The following is a 17,391-nucleotide window of genomic DNA, read 5'->3' as shown; positions in this document are numbered from 1 at the left end:
ACAGGTACATGCCCCGTGGAAATTGGCTCCCATGTTCAACGTGCGTGGACGATTACGAACCGGCGGACACCCCGCCGTAAGACCATGGCGTCGCCTTTTGCTGCAGTGGAGGGCGACCCGGCAAGACGGCCAGGTTGACTCATCGACCGGCTCCGGTTTTCTGTTCCGTGCTGATTCGTGGCCAGGTGGTGGGTTCGATCCTCCCGCCGTCCGCCGTCCGAAAGTCCCAGGTCGAGGTCTGGCCTGTGGAAGGTGGAAGAGAGCGAAACATTCCGAGCAAGTGGGACGGCGACGTTTAAGCTTATTGATAGGCCCAGAAATTTCCTCTTCGGTCTCCGGCTCGCTTCGTGCCCGTCGCCAATTTCCGCCCGTGCTGAGTGGACGAAAAACACTCGGTTGGACCCGATCCGACAAGAAACCGCTCGTAAATATCCGGCTCCTTTGCCTTGCTTTTGACGCTCTCGTGACCACGAATGCCGGACATTGCCCTGGATTCGGTGAAGCAACAACGGGGCGGTTGAATTGAGAAACTGCTTGAGAGTTGCCGTTTTTCCTTGTCTGCGACATCAGGTGCCCGTAAGAGAAGTCCTAGGCTGGCACACAGTGCGAGCTCTTAGAGTGTAATGTTGCGGAGTTTTGGCGAAGGGGGTTGATATTTGGACTGGTGGTCAGAACTGCAGACACCCGTCGCTTAGCTTCATCAAGGGATAACTCCAACCCAGCCCGTCGATAGCGTGGGGTTTGCGGTAGCTACGAATACGCCGCGGCGCCCTGGCCCTCGCTGACTTGACTAGGGAAGGTGGGAAGGAAGCACCACCCAGCGAATCTAAGTGACATTCCTGCATGGTTGAACCTGCATTCTCATGGAGGAACAGCCACCCAGCGCCAAGAAAGTATTCACGGAACTGGCTTTTCAGCTGAGTCTCCAGGACCACGCTGAAGTTCCTTGGGTACAAAACTTTTCATCAAGCAACCCTGAAGAAATCGCACAAACGGGTTGGCGTGGGGTTGTGGTTGGCATGCAATGCCGTTTCGATTTGAGCAAAGTCGGCGACTTGGTGAGGTTTCACGAGGTCGATGGATTGTGGCGTCTGCCTGGCTGCCTAATCGGGACTGTCTTGTCGAAACGCCACCGGCAAAGGACACTCGCTAACGACGGTCGTTGCGACGGAAAGGAGCGAATTCAAATTTGGATCTGACGTAGCCCGGGACAGTTGAGGAACAGCACGCGTGGCTGCATTTGGTTGATCTCAAACGGCGAGTATCTGACGCATCGCAGTCATACCCACTGGTAGATGCCAGGCAAGGATCTCTGCCTAAACTTGGTGGAATGTCAAGTTAAGGTCGCGGCAATGCCGTCGAGACGCGCCATGTTGACGAATGAGACCGCGGTTACCGTACCCGTCACGCCCCAACTCTGACCAGGTGCTCGAGGAGTGACATTGTGGAGCGGAGGGGTTGCCGTCGACGTAGAAGTATCGTGATATAAGCCGGTTGTTCTTGAATTTCCGTTCTTTTGCCATACATGCGAAGTCGTATCTCCGCGAGCAGGTTGTTGGGGGAGAGGGTGTAGTCGTTATTGTATCAGGTTGGGTTGCGTCGGCAAGTATGGGGGCCAAGCCAGGTGCACGTTGACGAAGGGAGGAAGAGCACCATGAGCTACCTGCCTAACCAGATGGAACCCACGGGTCGGGGCGGTTCATCTTCGGTTGCTTCTCGCCGAAGCTTAAACGTTGGACTTCACCCATTGGACGCAACGGCAGCACGCCTCTTGGGTCGCACAGCTCCAACATGGTGGGCGAGTGCGTGGGAGCAGTTCATCCCATCCAATCAAGGAAAATCCTAATTTAGAGAGCATCCATCTCGTAACTTTGTTCAAATCCCACCCAATCACACATCGGTACTTGACAGGGTTTATGTTGCTCACGGCGTACTGCTCAGTTGCTTGTGTTCAGCCTGGACCGTCGCTGCTTTAAATTTGACCATATGTCACGAATTGAGGCCACCCCTAGGAGCCTGAGGTACCACCTTGCACACAATTACCTGGCAAAATAGTGCTGTTCTGTGAACTCGCTGATACTGGTACGTGTGATGCCCTGGTTCATAGTAGGTGCGGGTTGCAGACGAGGGCTTAGGTATTGAACTTGTATGTAGTCATTGTCTTTCTTATCCATCCATGTCTATCCTATCCGGTCTTCTGATACATGTTGCACATCAGCAATCAGTATTTGTGTACTACGCCGAGGTCATGTCCACAAAGCGCAGGTAAGGCGGACCGCACTTGGGACGAGCCATGCTGTGCACAATTGATTATGCCTCCTCGAGGTGTGCTGCCTTCTCGTCCTTCTCTGACCTGAACTCCTGCGGCATGGCAATGGGCCGAGTCTTGGCATATTTGACCGTGGCCCAGATCGAAGGCGACTCGCGGAACAGAAGGTCAATCTCTTCAAGGTTGCGGCCTGTCGTCTCGGGAAACCACATCCAAACCACGATGGGGAAGGTGAAGGCAATGACGGCGTAAACAATGTAGTATTGGTACCCGATGCTGTTGATGGCCACGGGGGTGACCATGATGACCAGGAAGTTGAACAGCCAGTGGTTGGCGGTCGAAATAGAGGACATGGCCATGCGCAGGCGCAAGGGGGCGACCTCGGTACAATAGAGGTAGTTGGCTCCCATGAGGCCAATCGGGATCCAGGTGTTGTAGAGGAAGATCCAGAAAGCGGCAGAGATTTGCGCGGCATAGTTGTCCTTACCAAAGGACGTGGACACAGCGAGGGCAACCATACAAATGGACATGCCACTACCACTGACAATGAAGGCAGCCCGACGGCCGAAACGATCGATAGTGAAGAAGGCGATGAAAGAGGCGAGGAACTTCCAGGTGAGGGTGCCGCCAGACATGATGCGAGATTGTTGGCTGGACATGCCCAAATTTTGCTGGAAGAGAATCGGCGCGTAAACGCTGACCAAGTTGGAACCACTGCGTGTTGTGTTAGTCGCTGATCCCAGACAATAAGCACATTGGTGAGTACATACCACATCTGCTGGTAGAACTGGAGACCCATGCAAAGCAAAAAGCGATACAACAGCTTGTCTTCGCCGTTCTTCAGCATATCCTTCATTGACACCGCAGAGCCCTTGGTTTCTTCGAGAGAGTACTCGATGCCGGACAATTCGGTCTGCACTTCAAGAGAGTCCTCCGGCAGCGACTTCAGCACTGCGATGACAGATCGTGCTTGTTCGGAGCGGCCCTTCATAACCAGCCATCGGGGCGACTCCGGGAAGAAGTAAATGGAGGCCATGAGGACAATCGAAAAGAAGCAGGCGATGGCCAGAGGCGGGCGCCACGTGATTGGGCCCGAGTGGAATTGGAAGAAGCCGAAGTCGATCCAAGACTCAAGCATATACCCGACGCACATAAAGCATCCTGACATGACAACCTGACGGCCGCGGTTGGCTGCGGCGGACGTTTCGGACTGCCAGACGGGCACAATCGAGCTAAGTTGACCAATGCCAAGACCGCAAATGACACGACCAATGGTGAACTGAGGCAGACCGAAAGCAGAACACATCAGGGCTTCACCGATCAAGGTGAGAACACCGGAGAAAAAGATAATGTTTCGACGTCCATAGATATCGCCGGTCCAGGAACATGAGAGAGAGCCGATTGTAGCGCCGATAGTGAAGGTAGCAACGATGAATCCTTGTAGTGTCGAGTTTCGAGATTTCTCTGCGCCGGATGTGTTGACAGTATCAATTTGGGGAAAGGTCTTGACCCAGTCCTCCTCGGTGAGCAGACCGCCGACCACACCGATGTTGTAGCCGTAAAGAATGAAACTGGGCGCAATGATGAGAATGATTCTGAGGGTGTTGAGGGCGTCGCCCGTAAGGCCAAAGTACTTCTTGGAGCCCATGATTTTCGCAATGCACCAGATCACACAGACTGGGTTGGAAAGACAGGACGGAAAGAAGAAAGACGCAGGGTTGAAAGTTTCTTCTTGGCTCTTGGGATCGGGCAAGAGGCCAGCTTTTTAGCCTGTCTCTTCCCCGTGGGCGTTAGCTCCATGCTCCACGAGGGGGATAGATAACTCCATCATGGAGCTCGGGGTGGTTATGGAGCCGGGTGTGGGAGGATTGCGGAGGTACCCAATCCCTTCCGTGGTGCCCCAGGGAGGAAGACGCGGAGGCGTGGGGCCAGGCCGACGGGGGATGGGATGGACCCAGATAGCCTGCCCGCCCTGGGGAGATCTTCCGACTCAACCGTTTCCCAAAGAAATTGCTGCCTCTCTCATACGATACCGACAGTCCTCCCCCGGAATTGACCTGCCGGATTCTTCTTAACTTCCCGTTTGCGAAATCTGGAGCAGAGCGGAACTGGTCCGGAGGTGATGCAGGGTCGCATAGATTAGCATGCAGACCAATCATCTCAACTCTGATTGGCGATGCTGGCTGAGAGCCGCGCTGCCAACTTGCCCCTCCGCCAAGGTGTGCCAATATCGAAGTGGTGAGATTACCCATATATGAATTATGTCCGGTGCCCATGACGAGCTTCCCACAGCTTGGCGAGCTGATGTTTACCAGGGCATCGACTGGCTTCACAGGCTCGGCCACGGAGTCTGAGTCGTATGCGATGAGAGTGACTAGGCATGGACCCAAGAAGCCCAGGACGCCACTAGCTTACCAAATACAACCATCGTTCGGCCGACCAAGCAGAGGTGTCTGCATCGGCATCGCGGCATCTTGAGGAGGGAATGTCCATCCTGTATGAGTATCCAGCAGCATCGGAACTTCGGGAGAGCAATGCACACGTCTTCATATATGAATCGTGACGCGCGACGACCGGACGCTGATCTTTGAGACCAATGTGAGAACCCGCAGTCGGGCTGCAGGAGACGTAGCCTCCCTGCTTACCCCCTCGAGAGTTCCGATCTGCTTGTTGTTGACGGACTCGCCACGGAGCATAGTTCTCGACCCATATCGGTGGAGAGGGCGCGGAAGCAAAAGCGCGAGTCGCTATTGTCCGCGGTGTTTTGCAAGCCCGCCGTTGTAAACGCTTGTCCGTGGTCTTTTGTAAGTCCGCTATTGGAATTACATCAAAACAATACGCTTCGACATTCACCTGGTTCGTGAAGCACGTTGGACGCTCCGACAACACTTCTGTCGTTGTTCTCGCAACATTGTGAGCCATCTGCAATTCGGAGCGGCAAGCGGCTTGGAAAGGCAAGTGCGGTTGGATTGCCAATGATCCAAGTGCTTGGCTGTCTGCCAAGAGTGCGGCAAGCTTTTTTGAGGCTCAGTCAAGCGCCCGGGCGCAGCAATGAACGGCCAATTCCCAGGTGACTGGGGGAGGAACTTTGTACTCCCGTGCCGTGCCAGAGAAAGTCCGGGGTTATGGGGTCTGCTAGGATGGCAAGGACGCTAACCTGGAATGAACATCTCGCTTGGCGGTCCGCCAAATTCGCCACAACCCACCCAGGGCCGTTCCAGACAAGGCGTCCATGATGGTGGTCGGGTGCCTGCCAGTGACGCAAATAGGTGCCCAGTTACCGTTACCTTATGCAGAGGGCGTGTTTGTGCTGCAGACCCTACATATGGGAAGGGGGAAAGGGATTGCTGTGAGTTGACGCCCTTCGAGCTGCATCGCCGTCCGGCTGCCGGGCCTCGACATCGCCGTCGGGGCGATGGTCAACCCCAGAATTGGGATGATGGTTGCACACCATCACCACCAGCCTCTGTCAGCTCGTTGCAAAACGCCAAGATTTTCTGTCGACGGCTGCGCACCTGTCGGCCTCGCTCTGGTGCTGATCACTCCATCTCATGTAGGTCTCGCCTTTTCACGCCCCTGCATCGTGTGAAGTCTAGGCTTCCACACCTTGACATGCGTGGAAAGGCTCTGTCTGGAATGACGGAACCCTACGGCCTCGGCTACTGCCAACGCTCATTATGGCTCATGACTCACACGACCACCTGCCATGAGAAATGAAACCAACATGGGTAGGCGTATGCAAGAGATATTCCGCCAACGTCGCGCGTTGGCACTGCTGCATCATGAATTATCTCCATGGTTTTCCTAACCTTGGTGGCGCTTCTCACCGCATGTGAGCGACTGTGGTCTCAAGGCGGGTTGAACACATACCTGCAGCCATGCAGGGCTGGTGGCTGGCATAATTGAGCATCGATTCTGCCTCGTTCCGTGGGAGTGGCGTCGCTAGAGTTTCCAGAGACGAGAGAAGTGGGAAGAAATGCACTTCACAATCCTACATATGTGCCAAGTTGAGGCACTGTGCTGCCAACAGGCGGATGGATATGTTACCTTACACCAGGTAACCTATTTACATAGGGCCTTGAATACTAAGACCTGAGGGTGCGGTGACAGCGCCACGCGATGGGTTTTGAGTCAACTTCCAACAGCCGATTGTCATTCCATAATCAAACCTGTGGCAAGAAGGATCACCGGCAGCAAGTTAACATACGCCGGTATTTGGCGTTTCCGCCAGCCCCCAAGTAGGGACGGTCCGCTGGAACGGCAGCCACCAGGGAGTGGAATCTTGAGTTGAATGGGCGGCCTTGCGAGTCTCCTTAGTCAAAGCTTAAAGAGATCGTCTTTTCGGGCTTTCCTATAGACTGGATGGGAGCCCTAGTGATGGCCGCTGTTGTTTTAAGCTTTTTGATCCCGAATACCTTAAAAGAAAATCTTCAATTGCATTTCAATCGTATAAAAGTTTCCGGTTGCCGCATGGTCGCTACAAGCAAGCGCGCAACAACCGTGTCAGTTCGTACACCTACAGGAATCACATCTCTTCGCGCTGGTTGCCCGTCTTTGGGTGCGATTTTTCTCGTCCCGCGCGAGAATGTTCACGCGGATATGCTTATCTGGTCCAGTCTGGGCTCTGTACAGTGAGCCTCCACTGCCAAGACTTAGGATGTAAGCAGCTTCAACATTCCCCCGACTTTCCTCACAACTCCACCAAACTACCTACCCGCCTTGCCTTACAGGCTGCGGCGGCATCCAAGGTTATGCCTAGATTCGTCCGCTTGGCCTTCTCGCTGATCTGCCGCTCGGTACACCCACCAGCCCAGCAATCTGGTCCAAAGTGCTGCTAGGGGTCTTCCCTTCCACTTTGCCTGTAAAATGACGGATGCCATGGATCGAACAGCTTCTTCAGCTCGGTAACTCCGCGACATCCTTTTTGGAGCTACAAATTTAGCTGGTTGTTGTACGAGATCCGTGATACCCTCCAGTCTATCGCGGTTACTCCCTTCGAGGGGTGTTGTGGTCGAAGATGTCCTCACTGTGCATCCTTCAGTCTGAACTCACGCCGATGGCGTTCTCTGCGCATTGTCGGGATCCTGTATCTGACAACAGTCGTTGATTTCATGTGCGGCTAAGGCCAGGTATGCCTCGTGTTATCTAACACCTGGACACACTGACGAATCAGATGGCAAGCCCCTCATCGTCAGTCCTTGGTGAAGCTGATGGGCGTCACGAGATACGTTGCGCTAATAATAGCAAAGCGGCCTCAGCAAGATATCGAGAAACTCAGCCGTGGCATGTCCAGTTCATTGATGATTGCCTTCCCATTTTTTTTGGACCTCGTATCGTACAAGATCTATGAATATAGTACAGTTGGTGGTGTCAAGCGGCAGGAGGCTGTAGAACGGGCGGCATGCTTAATCACTTCGAGGAGTTTATCGTAGACCAGCGGCAGCCTCCCTCTCTGCCTTACGCGCTGCGATGCGCTTCTTGAAGCGAACCTCACCCCTCCTGCGTTCACCACCATCAACCTTGTGACCCTGCTTGTGCTCCCACATACCCTCTGCGACAACCACACGAGCTCCCTCGCCGCCCGGTAGAGGCAGGGCATGAGGACCAGAAATCGTGTTTGCGCCGCGCACTGTGTAGCCCGTAGGCTTTGTAAGCTGAGCGATATGCAGGCTGCTCACGTCGGCGTCCGCCGGTACGTTGACGACAATCTTCTTGTCTGTCGCGGGGTCTCGGACGACCTTCAAGATGGCCTCCCCACTCTCGACATACTTGAAATCGCCGCCGGGGCCAAATGCGCCCTTCCTGTATCTGTCCAGCCATGAGAGGAGGTATCGTCGTTCCCTTGGTGGCTCGAGGCCAAGCTCTCGGAGCTGTAGCGATGTGAGGGAGAACAGAGCATCCCATGTGGGGAACTTGTCGAGGTGCTGGTTGAGGCCGCGGCCAACGACCTTCAACAAGGTCTCGACATCGGGAATGAGAGGTATCGGCGACGGAATGGGCGGGGCTTCTCTGGTTTTATGAAGCCATCTCGTCTGGCATGTCGGGGCGACCGGGGCCTTGCGGAGGAAAGGACTCAGGAATTGCTGGAACCGAGATGCCCTCATGTTGACCTAGGGCACATGTCAGTACCAATGGCAGTTTTCGGAGCATTTTGAAAGGGTTTCAGGCATACTGTGTGGGCTTATGAGCTTCTCTAGCCAGGCAATTGGCCGATTTCAAGCTTGCGCGTGGCTGTCGTCTAGGTCTTGAAGTCTCGCGATGTTGCTTAACTTGCCTCCAATTTTTGCTCTGCCAGGCGCTAACGCTTGATAATTTTGACTTACATAATCGTCTCATTGAGAGAGACTTGAGTGGTCTGAGTTCCTCTCTCTGTGATTTTTGACCGCCTTCTTTTTATGGTCTAGCGCAACGCCCACGCTTTTGTGGTTCGCCAGCCAGGGGGGCCTCCGCTAAATTGGCAGTGCCCCGCGATCCGTCGCGCTAAGCATTAGGCGACGCAGGATGCGACGCGACCTGAGCCTGCCTCTCTCTGCCTGCCGCTTATCGATTAAGCTACCTACGCCATCCTTATCGAGGGGAGCTCCTTCCTTCCACCTCAGGTTTGCGCCAACAGCCCCTTCCCCTCTTACCGGGACCTTTTAAAAGCTCTTCTCTCTGTTACCTACAAATTTCTCATCTTCATGTCGTTCGCCCCGACCGGTCAAACGTTCAATATGTCCATCGCGCATTGACAAGACGTTACAAAGGCATTCAGACATTCTGCAGGGGCTGTTCAACATGGGTCGCACAAAGCAGACCGCACGCCGCGGCAAGCCGATCCCAGTGACATCCACTGTCGATTTTCATGGTAAGTCTTTTCTTCAAACTAGAGGTTTTGATGAGCTGACATCGAAAGAACAATGGCCTGCCCATTTCATTGATCAACTACGTGCGCACCTCGCCGATCACGAAACACTGCCAGAGACCCAAGAGACAGACGAACCTGCAGCTAAACGAGTCAAAAGATCCAACAGCGACATTAAATCGCTACTTGTAGGAAAGGAATCTCTAGAAGTTGCGCGGAAATACCCGAGGGAACTACTTTCCGACTCATCGAAACACTCAACCATTTACCGCAATGTTGGCCCCCTCCTGCATGTTGGAGACAGACATGGCAAAGAATGGATTATTGCATCTCGCGCCAAGTCTGGCGCTCCAATACACGCAGTCGTACCGGTCTATCCGAACGCAGTGTCTCGGCGCTTATCAACGTGCTTGAGCCTTTTCAACAGCGGCAAGTGGAAGGAGTCAAGTGAGGAGGGCGAAATATGGGTGTCGCTCGATATTGCCATCTCCACGCTGGGAGATCACCTCCAGTTACAATTCCGCTTCTGTCTGTACTGGAACGAGACAAAAACACCTTACAGCCGACTGCGTTCAACGTTTGAGAGAAAACAAAGCCAAAAGATCCTCGATACCTTCTTGTCCGATGGCTCTAATACTATTGCATCCGGGAGGCAGAGCTGGTCGCCGCTCGACTTCTACGAAGCGGCGCACGTTCCTCCCTCTGACGATGAGAATGGCCTCAAAATCGATGTCCCGGAACTGACGGCATCATTATATCCTTATCAGAAACGAACTCTCAACTGGCTTTTGAAGCGAGAGGGCGTCTGCTGGAATAATTCGCCTGATGGGAGTTCTGTCGGACTCATTGAAGATTTCCCCGCTTCCAAGGATCTTAATACTGCGCACACTTTTCGCAAGACACAAGACGCACTCGGCGGAGACTTTCATGTCAGCCACGTGTATCATGTTGTCACCAGCGATCTTACGTCCTTCCAGCAGGCGGAACAATATGTCAGGGGTGGCATTCTTGCTGAGGAAATGGGTCTTGGAAAAACCCTTGAAGTTATTGGTCTGATCGCGCTCCATCGTCGGCCAGATGGCGAAAGCAACACGGTTCTTACTAGGGAGGGAGAAGAACTCCTCGCCACGGGTGCAACGCTCATTGTCTCGCCCAACTCACTTAAAGAGCAATGGATGTCGGAGATTCACCAGCACGCGCCTCATCTCCGAGTCAAATACTATCCCGGCCGCAAGAACGTGGGCTTTGAAAGCGAGGAGCTGCTCCGCAAAGATCTGGCAGCTCACGACATTATCGTAACTACCTACTCCATCCTGACTTCTGAGCTTCACTACGCCATCAAACCACCCGAGAGATCCCGAAGACAAGAGAGGAAGTACGAGCGACCTGCGTCTCCACTTACGCAGATGCTGTGGTGGCGAATCTGCCTTGACGAAGCCCAGATGATCGAGAGTGGTGTTACAGGTGCTGCTGCGGTCGCCAAAGTCATACCTCGAGTCAATGCTTGGGGCGTAACCGGAACCCCAGTCAAGAACGACGTCAAAGATCTGTTTGGTCTTCTCAACTTCTTGCGTTATGAGCCCTACGCCTCCTACGCGCCAGCTTGGAAAGCCTTGACGGACTCTCACAAGCCCCTCTTCCGGTCACTATTCGCCTCCATCGCCCTACGGCACACAAAGCAGCTCGTTAGGCATGAGATTGCTGTGCCACCGCAGAAGCGATTTGTGATAACCTTACCGTTCACAGCCGTTGAGGAACAGTACTATGGCGAGATGTTCAGAAACATGACCCGAAATTGCGGCCTGGATATGGCCGGCAATCCCTCCAGTAACGATTGGAAGCTCGAGCAGTATGAAACCGAGATGCGGGCATGGCTCAATCGACTTCGACAGGCAACACTTCATCCTGAGATTGTTCAACGACGAGGCAATGGAAGAAAGGTCGGTCCCATGCGGACGGTCGACGAAGTATTAGACGCTATGCTTGAGCAGGGCGACAACGATATCCGAACTGAGCAAAGAGCATACTTTCAGGCACGGCTTCTTCGCGGCCAGATGTTGGAGAATGGTCCGAGAGTGAAGGAGGCTCTGGAAATATGGGAAAAGGTCAAGAAAGATGCTTCAGCCCTTGTTTCGGAGTGCCGAGAAGAGGCAGAAGACGCTCTGAAAGAGTTGAATTCTTCCGGCTCAAATCAAGATTCGATAGTTGACTTTCCCTCAGACGAAGATGATAACGAGGAAACGGACGAGTGAGTCTTGAAGACCATGATTGTTTTCCCGCCTTTCTAATCCTTCTAGTCTCTCGGGGGTAGGCCACGTCGGCGAGGCTCGAACGAGACTTCGCCATGCGTTGGAAATCCTACATAAAGCAACCTTCTTCTGTGCCAATGCGTTCTTCCAAATTAAGTCAAATAGCGACCTCACAGAGCCGGAATCTGATGACCACAGGAAGTTGCAGCAATTAGAAGATTCGGAATACAGCAAAGCTCAGGAGATTCGTCGAGAGATTCTGTCCGAGGTACGCTCTCGCGTGAAATTGTTTGTCTTCATCCACTAACTAGGCTGCAGAGTCATGCAAAGGCCATGTCACTGGTCAATAAGCTGGGACGGCAGGCTCAATCACAAACGTTCGTGGATATACCGGAACTCGCAATCAATTTGAACAAGGGCTTGGAGAGCGCAGGTGCACTTGAAAAGCTCGAAGAGCTCTATGGTGTCCTCAATGAACAAGCGAACATCATTGACGAGTGGAGAGAAGCCGTCATTAAGCTACTTTCCCAGCCACTGATCGACGAGGAAGCTGAGGTCGAAAACACGGGTGAAGAGTTCACAGACTCTACCAAAACCCAAGAAGAACTCATCGTATACGTACAAGTGCTACGTGCGGCTGTTGCTGATCGTCAGGATGCGATTTCGGGTCTCGAGAATGCGCTCGTGAAGCACGAGACTAAGGTCTCACTAATCACTGCTAAGGCGGATGAGGGTCCGGCCCCGGAGCAAATGATAGCTCTTCACCAACTCAGAGACAAAGTCAGACCAGACAGAGATCGGCATGGTTCACTACGAGGCGCCATTGCAGAGCTTCGAGCGATCGCCTCGCGGTTGCCACAGGACGGCGGTGGGCGCGCGAGCGTTGAGCGTGAAATCGTTGTCAGGCAGATAAGAGAAACCCAGGCACATATCACCGCGCAAACCAAGGCCGCGACGGCGCTCGAGCGGGAGATGGACAGGTTCACGAGTGCCATGAATGCCAGAGTCGAGTATTATCGACAGTTACAGGCTGTGTCCGACAGTGTGGCCCCGTACGAGGGCCCCAACAACCAGCAAGCTATTGATTCATGCAAGGTCAATGAGGATCAAGCCCGTCAAAAGTTCGACGCCGCAAGGGCAAAACACAGATACTGTGAGTACCGCCTCCACCACACGGTTGCATTGTACTGATTCGCGCGTCTCCAGTGCTCAACCTGAAGGAAGCCGGGACACAGTCAAATGAGCCCCGGATGTGCATCATTTGCCAGTCATCATTCACGATCGGTGTCCTCACTGTCTGTGGCCACCAGTTCTGTAAAGACTGTATAAAACAGTGGTATCGAGCACATCATAACTGCCCAATGTGCAAGCGAAAGTTGAGACTAACTGAGCTTCACGACATCACGTTGAAACCGAGAGAGGTCAAGTTGCTCGAAGAAACGACAACATCGACAACGCATGAGCCCAAAGACAAGAACGCAAGAACCAATGGCATTTACTCACAGTTTGGCTCTGAGAAGATTGCTCAAATCAAGGATATCGAGTTAGCGGGCCTATCGTATGGCAGCAAAGTGGACTCGATCGTGCGCCATATCATCTGGCTGAGGAAGACCGATCCTGGTGCCAAATCAATTATTTTTACTCAGTATGCCGGACAGCATTTCCTAGGAAACAGCATGCTTACCATTTGTACAGATACCGCAGTTTCTTGGGCGTCCTGAGCGCCGCTTTCTTCCGCTACAAGATAGGCTTTGCGTCCATTGACTCGTCAACCGGGATCCAGAGATTCAAGGAAGATCCGGGCGTTGAAATATTCATGCTCCACGGACGGGCACAGTCTAGCGGTCTCAACTTGGTGAACGCGAGCCATGTATTCCTCTGCGAACCACTCCTAAACACGGCCCTCGAGCTCCAAGCTATTGCGCGAGTCGACCGAATTGGGCAGAAGCACGAGACAACGGTGTGGTTGTACTTGATTGAAGGGTCAGTTGAAGAATCCATTTACAACCTATCAGTCAAACGGAGGATGGAGCACATGGGCAAAAACTCGAAAGGGAAAGGAAAGGAATCCACCCCCGAGGTGGCAGAGCCTACACTAGAGGCTGCGAACACGCTCGAACTCGAGATTGCTTCTCTCAATCATCTCATGAGCAAAGACAAGAATGCGGGAGAAACGGTAGAAGCGGGTGATCTTTGGGAATGTTTGTTCGGAAGCGTTCCTAAACGCATTACGGCGAGTGTGGCGGAAGGCATCATTGCCGACAGTAGAGAGGATTAGATGTAGACTTCACTTGGTCTTTGGTGGTGATGCGAAGCCTGTCGAGGAGATATCGACCTTGTCGTGTTTGAGTGGCGTCCGGGAAAGCATTGGAAGCGATTTTGGACTTTATTTGTTCGTCTGGGTATACAATGATGAGATGTACCAAGCCATTTTGATAGAGAGTTGCCTGATAAGTCAACGGACTGGGAGTTGACAGCATTCAGACCAAAGAAATTAGAAACGAATCCCACGTCGCCGCCGGGCTTCATGAAACGCGGAACTAAACATGTAGAATCAAGGCTCACTACAATCCTCGAGCCTTGATTCTCGGTCGTGTTCTTGGAACAAGAGAGTTCACGTCTAATGCTATCCTACTTTCCTTCTAGCGGGGTAGTAGCGGGGCAGTGAAGCATGAAAGCGGCACCGTTCCCATGCTTCATTCTTTGTCAAAAAGAAAGCCGAGCTCCACTGCTGAAGACTGCAGCTTGGTCCGCTCCGGGGCGGTAACAAAGCGCAAGGGTTCAGGGGTTCAGGGGACCCACACAGCTGGCACCAGCTGTTGCGGGGTCTTCCTTGGAGAGAATCAAGTCATAATCAACTGCGTCCAGGCTGAGAGTCACCTGCCAATAACCAACTAAAGCAGCTGATATTACATCCCACCCAGCGAACGACCTCAGCAACCCCGCCCGAACCCGTTCGGATCTCACGAGGGGCTCTGCCATGAATTGAGAGAGATTGAAGACTGCCTCCAGGCCAGCAAAAACACACCAGATGCAGCTGTACCCCGGCGGTTATCATGTATAGGACTCGAGGAAATGCCCCTCAGGGGGGCGGTATCCTCGGCGCGTTGAAGGCGACCGAGATGCTGGATTCGAGGCCGAGTCTGCCAGCAGGTTGGTTTGAGTCCTTTGGTTGGAATTGGAGGAATTGGAGGAATTGTGTACTGACCTGTCCGCCAGAGATCCTCGTCGCGATCCTCGACTACCTTCCCGTCGCAGACCTGATGCAGGTCGCTCGAGCTTCCCGTCGCATGCAAGAAATGGTGTACGATGATACGAGATGGGTCGCCAGATTGAAGAGCATGGGATGTTGGAACGAAGCCGAGGCGAGGCAGCGGTTTGATGAGGCCATGCGGAAGAGACGGGAAGCCGCCGAACGGGCGGCGAAAGGCGCCGCTGGAGGCCAGCCAGGAGCCCCAGGAAGCCACCCTCCGAAACCCACGAGTACGATGTTGTTCGATGCCACGGTTGAGGAAGAGCGCCGGAAACGCCAATCGGCAGCGCCTCCTGTCGATGGATTCGAGAGGATGACTGTAGGAGCACCAGCAGCCAAGGACCCATTCAAGGACCCGGAGGCGCTGCTGGATGTGATCAAGAACTCGAGGAGCATCAGGGGCCATGCAAGAGAGGAATATGGCAAGATTTACGGCTCATTCGCGCCTTTCTATTTCGACCTTGCCAGGGCGAAGAGCCACACGGATCCTATCGTCTTCCAGGTGTTCAGGGACCCTGAAAGACAGGCTAAAATGCTTTCGAATCTGCAAGTATTTACAAAGAGCGACTGGGCGCAGGGGTGGAATCAGCGAGAGGAACGACTTATGACCATGACGAGTATTTTTGAGGGCGCGGTACTTCGAGAGTTCGAGCAGGGGTACGAGTTTTGGGATGTTGACGGCCGCATGAAGCGGTACGCGCATGTGCTGCATACACTGAACGGCGGCAACGCAGCAACGGAGCTTTTCATCCAGAAGCATCCTATATTCAGCGACCGCGAGGTCCTGGCGGTCAATTCGTCGGATTGCGTCAACCAGACCAGTGGGGACGAAATCAACTTGGAACCCTCCCGACTGTTTTTCGAGATGCTGCTGCGGAAAGTCAACGAGCACGCTGAGATTATTGGGCGCATATTCGCCAATCCCGATGTTGTGTTCTGGGAGTTTATGGAAAAGGTCCGGGAGGATGTTATCATGGACTACATCACACCGCTTTTTGATGCAACGCACGACAGAAACCTGCAGTGGTATCTGAAGGCTGTGGCTGGAACCTTTGAGCAAGGCATGCTCTTCTTCAAGTCCGTGGTCCCTCCAAAAGACTCCAAGAGCAACCTCGAGGAAAAGGCCAAGGAGATGATGTTGAGAGTGTTTGAGCCGCATCTGGACCTGTATCTGCAAGAGGAGCTCGACTTTTTCACAAGACATGCCGAGTCGGAGGTTGCAGAATGGGAGAAGAAGCTCTCTGAGCAAGACGCCTCTGTCGAGTCGTTCTACATGAGCAACTTCAACAGACAGGCAGATAAGAAGGACTTTCTGAGTTCTTTCAGAAAGGTAGTCATGATGCCCGTCACGGTGTTGCCATCTTTTGGCAGCACGAGTACAACAACGAAACCCACCACACCAACCGGCACATCTGCCCTTTCGCCTCAGCCGTCTAGACCGCATACGCCCAGTCTTGCACCAAACACGGACGGAAACGGCCGTCTCAGTCCTCTGCCCGCACAAGCTCCGACCGACGAGCTGGCGGCCAAGGCTGCTCTGATGGCTTCCAGAATGGAAGGCATTAAGACTCTTTTCAGTATCGAAATCGCCCTGAACCTAACGCACAAGGCGAAGACGAGCATGGGTCGCGCATCGCTGTTCATACAGCTTGGAGGCCAGTACGGCGAGGAAGCCCGTGAGCAATGCGAAACGATATTCGTAGTCATGCTCCGTATCCTAGGCAACAGACACGTCAAGGTCGGCTTCGAAAAGGCCGTCGAGCACCTTTCTCACTACAACCCCCGTGAGGTCAGCGATCACAACCAGTCCGGCGTTGCGCCCCTGGTGACCTTTATCGAGCTGGTCAACGTAGGCGACCTCATCTCTCAGATGATTGACGTTTTCTACGAGCAGCAGCTCGCCGGCCCAAAGATTGCAGACCGCAACGACTTCCTCGACCCCGCCGGCATCGCCAAGAAGAAGTGGGAGCAGATGCTGGACGAGAGCGTTGCGGCAGGCTTGAATAAGGGCATTGACGTCCTCATGGATGAGGTAGAGTACCTCCACGGCACGACACAGCAGCCGACCGACTACAACCCCTCCGAGACGGGCGGCATCTTGGCCGACCCGGGGCCGACTGAGACGGCGCTCCGCATCAAGGAGCTCGTGTCTTCGCACACGCGCATGCTGGTCGGCACGACGGAGAAGTCGATGCTTGATGTATTCAACGGCGAGGTGGGCCTGCGGCTGTTCACGGCCGTGTGCAAGCATCTCAAGCGGCAGCGCATCAGCACTGAAGGTGCCATCAAGCTCATTGCCGACATGAACCTATATTTCGAGTACATTCGCACCCTCAAGAACCAAGACCTGCTTGCCTACTTCAAGGCATTGCGCGAGCTGAGCCAGATCTACCTCATCGACGCCAAGCACGCAAAGGAGATGGCCACCATAATTGCCGACGGCGACCGTTTCGAGGGTGTGTTCCGCGCCGAAGAAGCGTATGAGTTTGCGCAAAGACGATCGGATTGGTACACAGTTAGAAAAGACGTGGAACGGGCAATGTACGGGATGGAATGCTCGCTCATGTAGAGAGGCATACACCGGATGGTGCTATATAGCAGTCTCATTCTCGTTGGAAATCATCTCCAATTGGAGAAATCAGATAGCCTGTCCTATTCTTAATAATACCCCTGCTTGAACCCAATTGAGCCGTAACGCCTGTCATGCTGCATTGTTTTTATCCCCATTTCGCCATATTCATGAGATAAGAGCGTCAAAAGCCCCGTACGCCTTGCC

General features: G+C 53.6%; 5 protein-coding genes across 5 annotated transcripts; 3 read left to right on the top strand and 2 right to left on the bottom strand.

Moving 5' to 3' along the window:
* Nucleotides 1-2,310: 2,310 nt before the first annotated feature.
* On the bottom strand, nucleotides 2,311-3,917 carry COL26b_000318 (uncharacterized protein; the record flags this gene model as incomplete). The annotated part of the gene is made up of 2 exons (XM_053173288.1): nucleotides 2,311-2,983; nucleotides 3,040-3,917. 2 exons carry the CDS (start codon nucleotides 3,915-3,917, stop codon nucleotides 2,311-2,313), a joined length of 1,551 nt encoding a protein of 516 aa, XP_053042994.1.
* A 3,775-nt stretch (nucleotides 3,918-7,692) lies between these two features.
* On the bottom strand, nucleotides 7,693-8,419 carry COL26b_000317 (uncharacterized protein; the record flags this gene model as incomplete). The annotated part of the gene is given in 2 exon segments (XM_053173287.1): nucleotides 7,693-8,379; nucleotides 8,399-8,419. The coding sequence occupies 2 exon segments, from the start codon at nucleotides 8,417-8,419 to the stop codon at nucleotides 7,693-7,695; spliced, it is 708 nt and encodes a 235-aa protein (XP_053042993.1).
* A 627-nt stretch (nucleotides 8,420-9,046) lies between these two features.
* Nucleotides 9,047-12,553, top strand: COL26b_000316 (uncharacterized protein; the record flags this gene model as incomplete). Its single annotated transcript, XM_053173286.1, has 4 exons — nucleotides 9,047-9,116; nucleotides 9,306-11,361; nucleotides 11,411-11,630; nucleotides 11,681-12,553. 4 exons carry the CDS (start codon nucleotides 9,047-9,049, stop codon nucleotides 12,551-12,553), a joined length of 3,219 nt encoding a protein of 1,072 aa, XP_053042992.1.
* A 170-nt stretch (nucleotides 12,554-12,723) lies between these two features.
* COL26b_000315 (uncharacterized protein) lies at nucleotides 12,724-13,640 on the top strand (the record flags this gene model as incomplete). Its single annotated transcript, XM_053173285.1, has 2 exons — nucleotides 12,724-13,007; nucleotides 13,058-13,640. The coding sequence occupies 2 exons, from the start codon at nucleotides 12,724-12,726 to the stop codon at nucleotides 13,638-13,640; spliced, it is 867 nt and encodes a 288-aa protein (XP_053042991.1).
* A 778-nt stretch (nucleotides 13,641-14,418) lies between these two features.
* COL26b_000314 (uncharacterized protein) lies at nucleotides 14,419-17,184 on the top strand (the record flags this gene model as incomplete). Its single annotated transcript, XM_053173284.1, has 2 exons — nucleotides 14,419-14,515; nucleotides 14,582-17,184. 2 exons carry the CDS (start codon nucleotides 14,419-14,421, stop codon nucleotides 17,182-17,184), a joined length of 2,700 nt encoding a protein of 899 aa, XP_053042990.1.
* Between the last annotated feature and the right edge of the window lie 207 nt (nucleotides 17,185-17,391).

Source organism: Colletotrichum chrysophilum, assembly GCF_026319265.1.
Source record: "Colletotrichum chrysophilum strain AFK26 chromosome Unknown scaffold_1, whole genome shotgun sequence".
Classification (NCBI taxonomy): Eukaryota; Fungi; Ascomycota; class Sordariomycetes; order Glomerellales; family Glomerellaceae; genus Colletotrichum; species Colletotrichum chrysophilum.
Note: the sequence above shows the minus strand (reverse complement) of the source record. Positions and strands in the feature narration are given on the sequence as shown.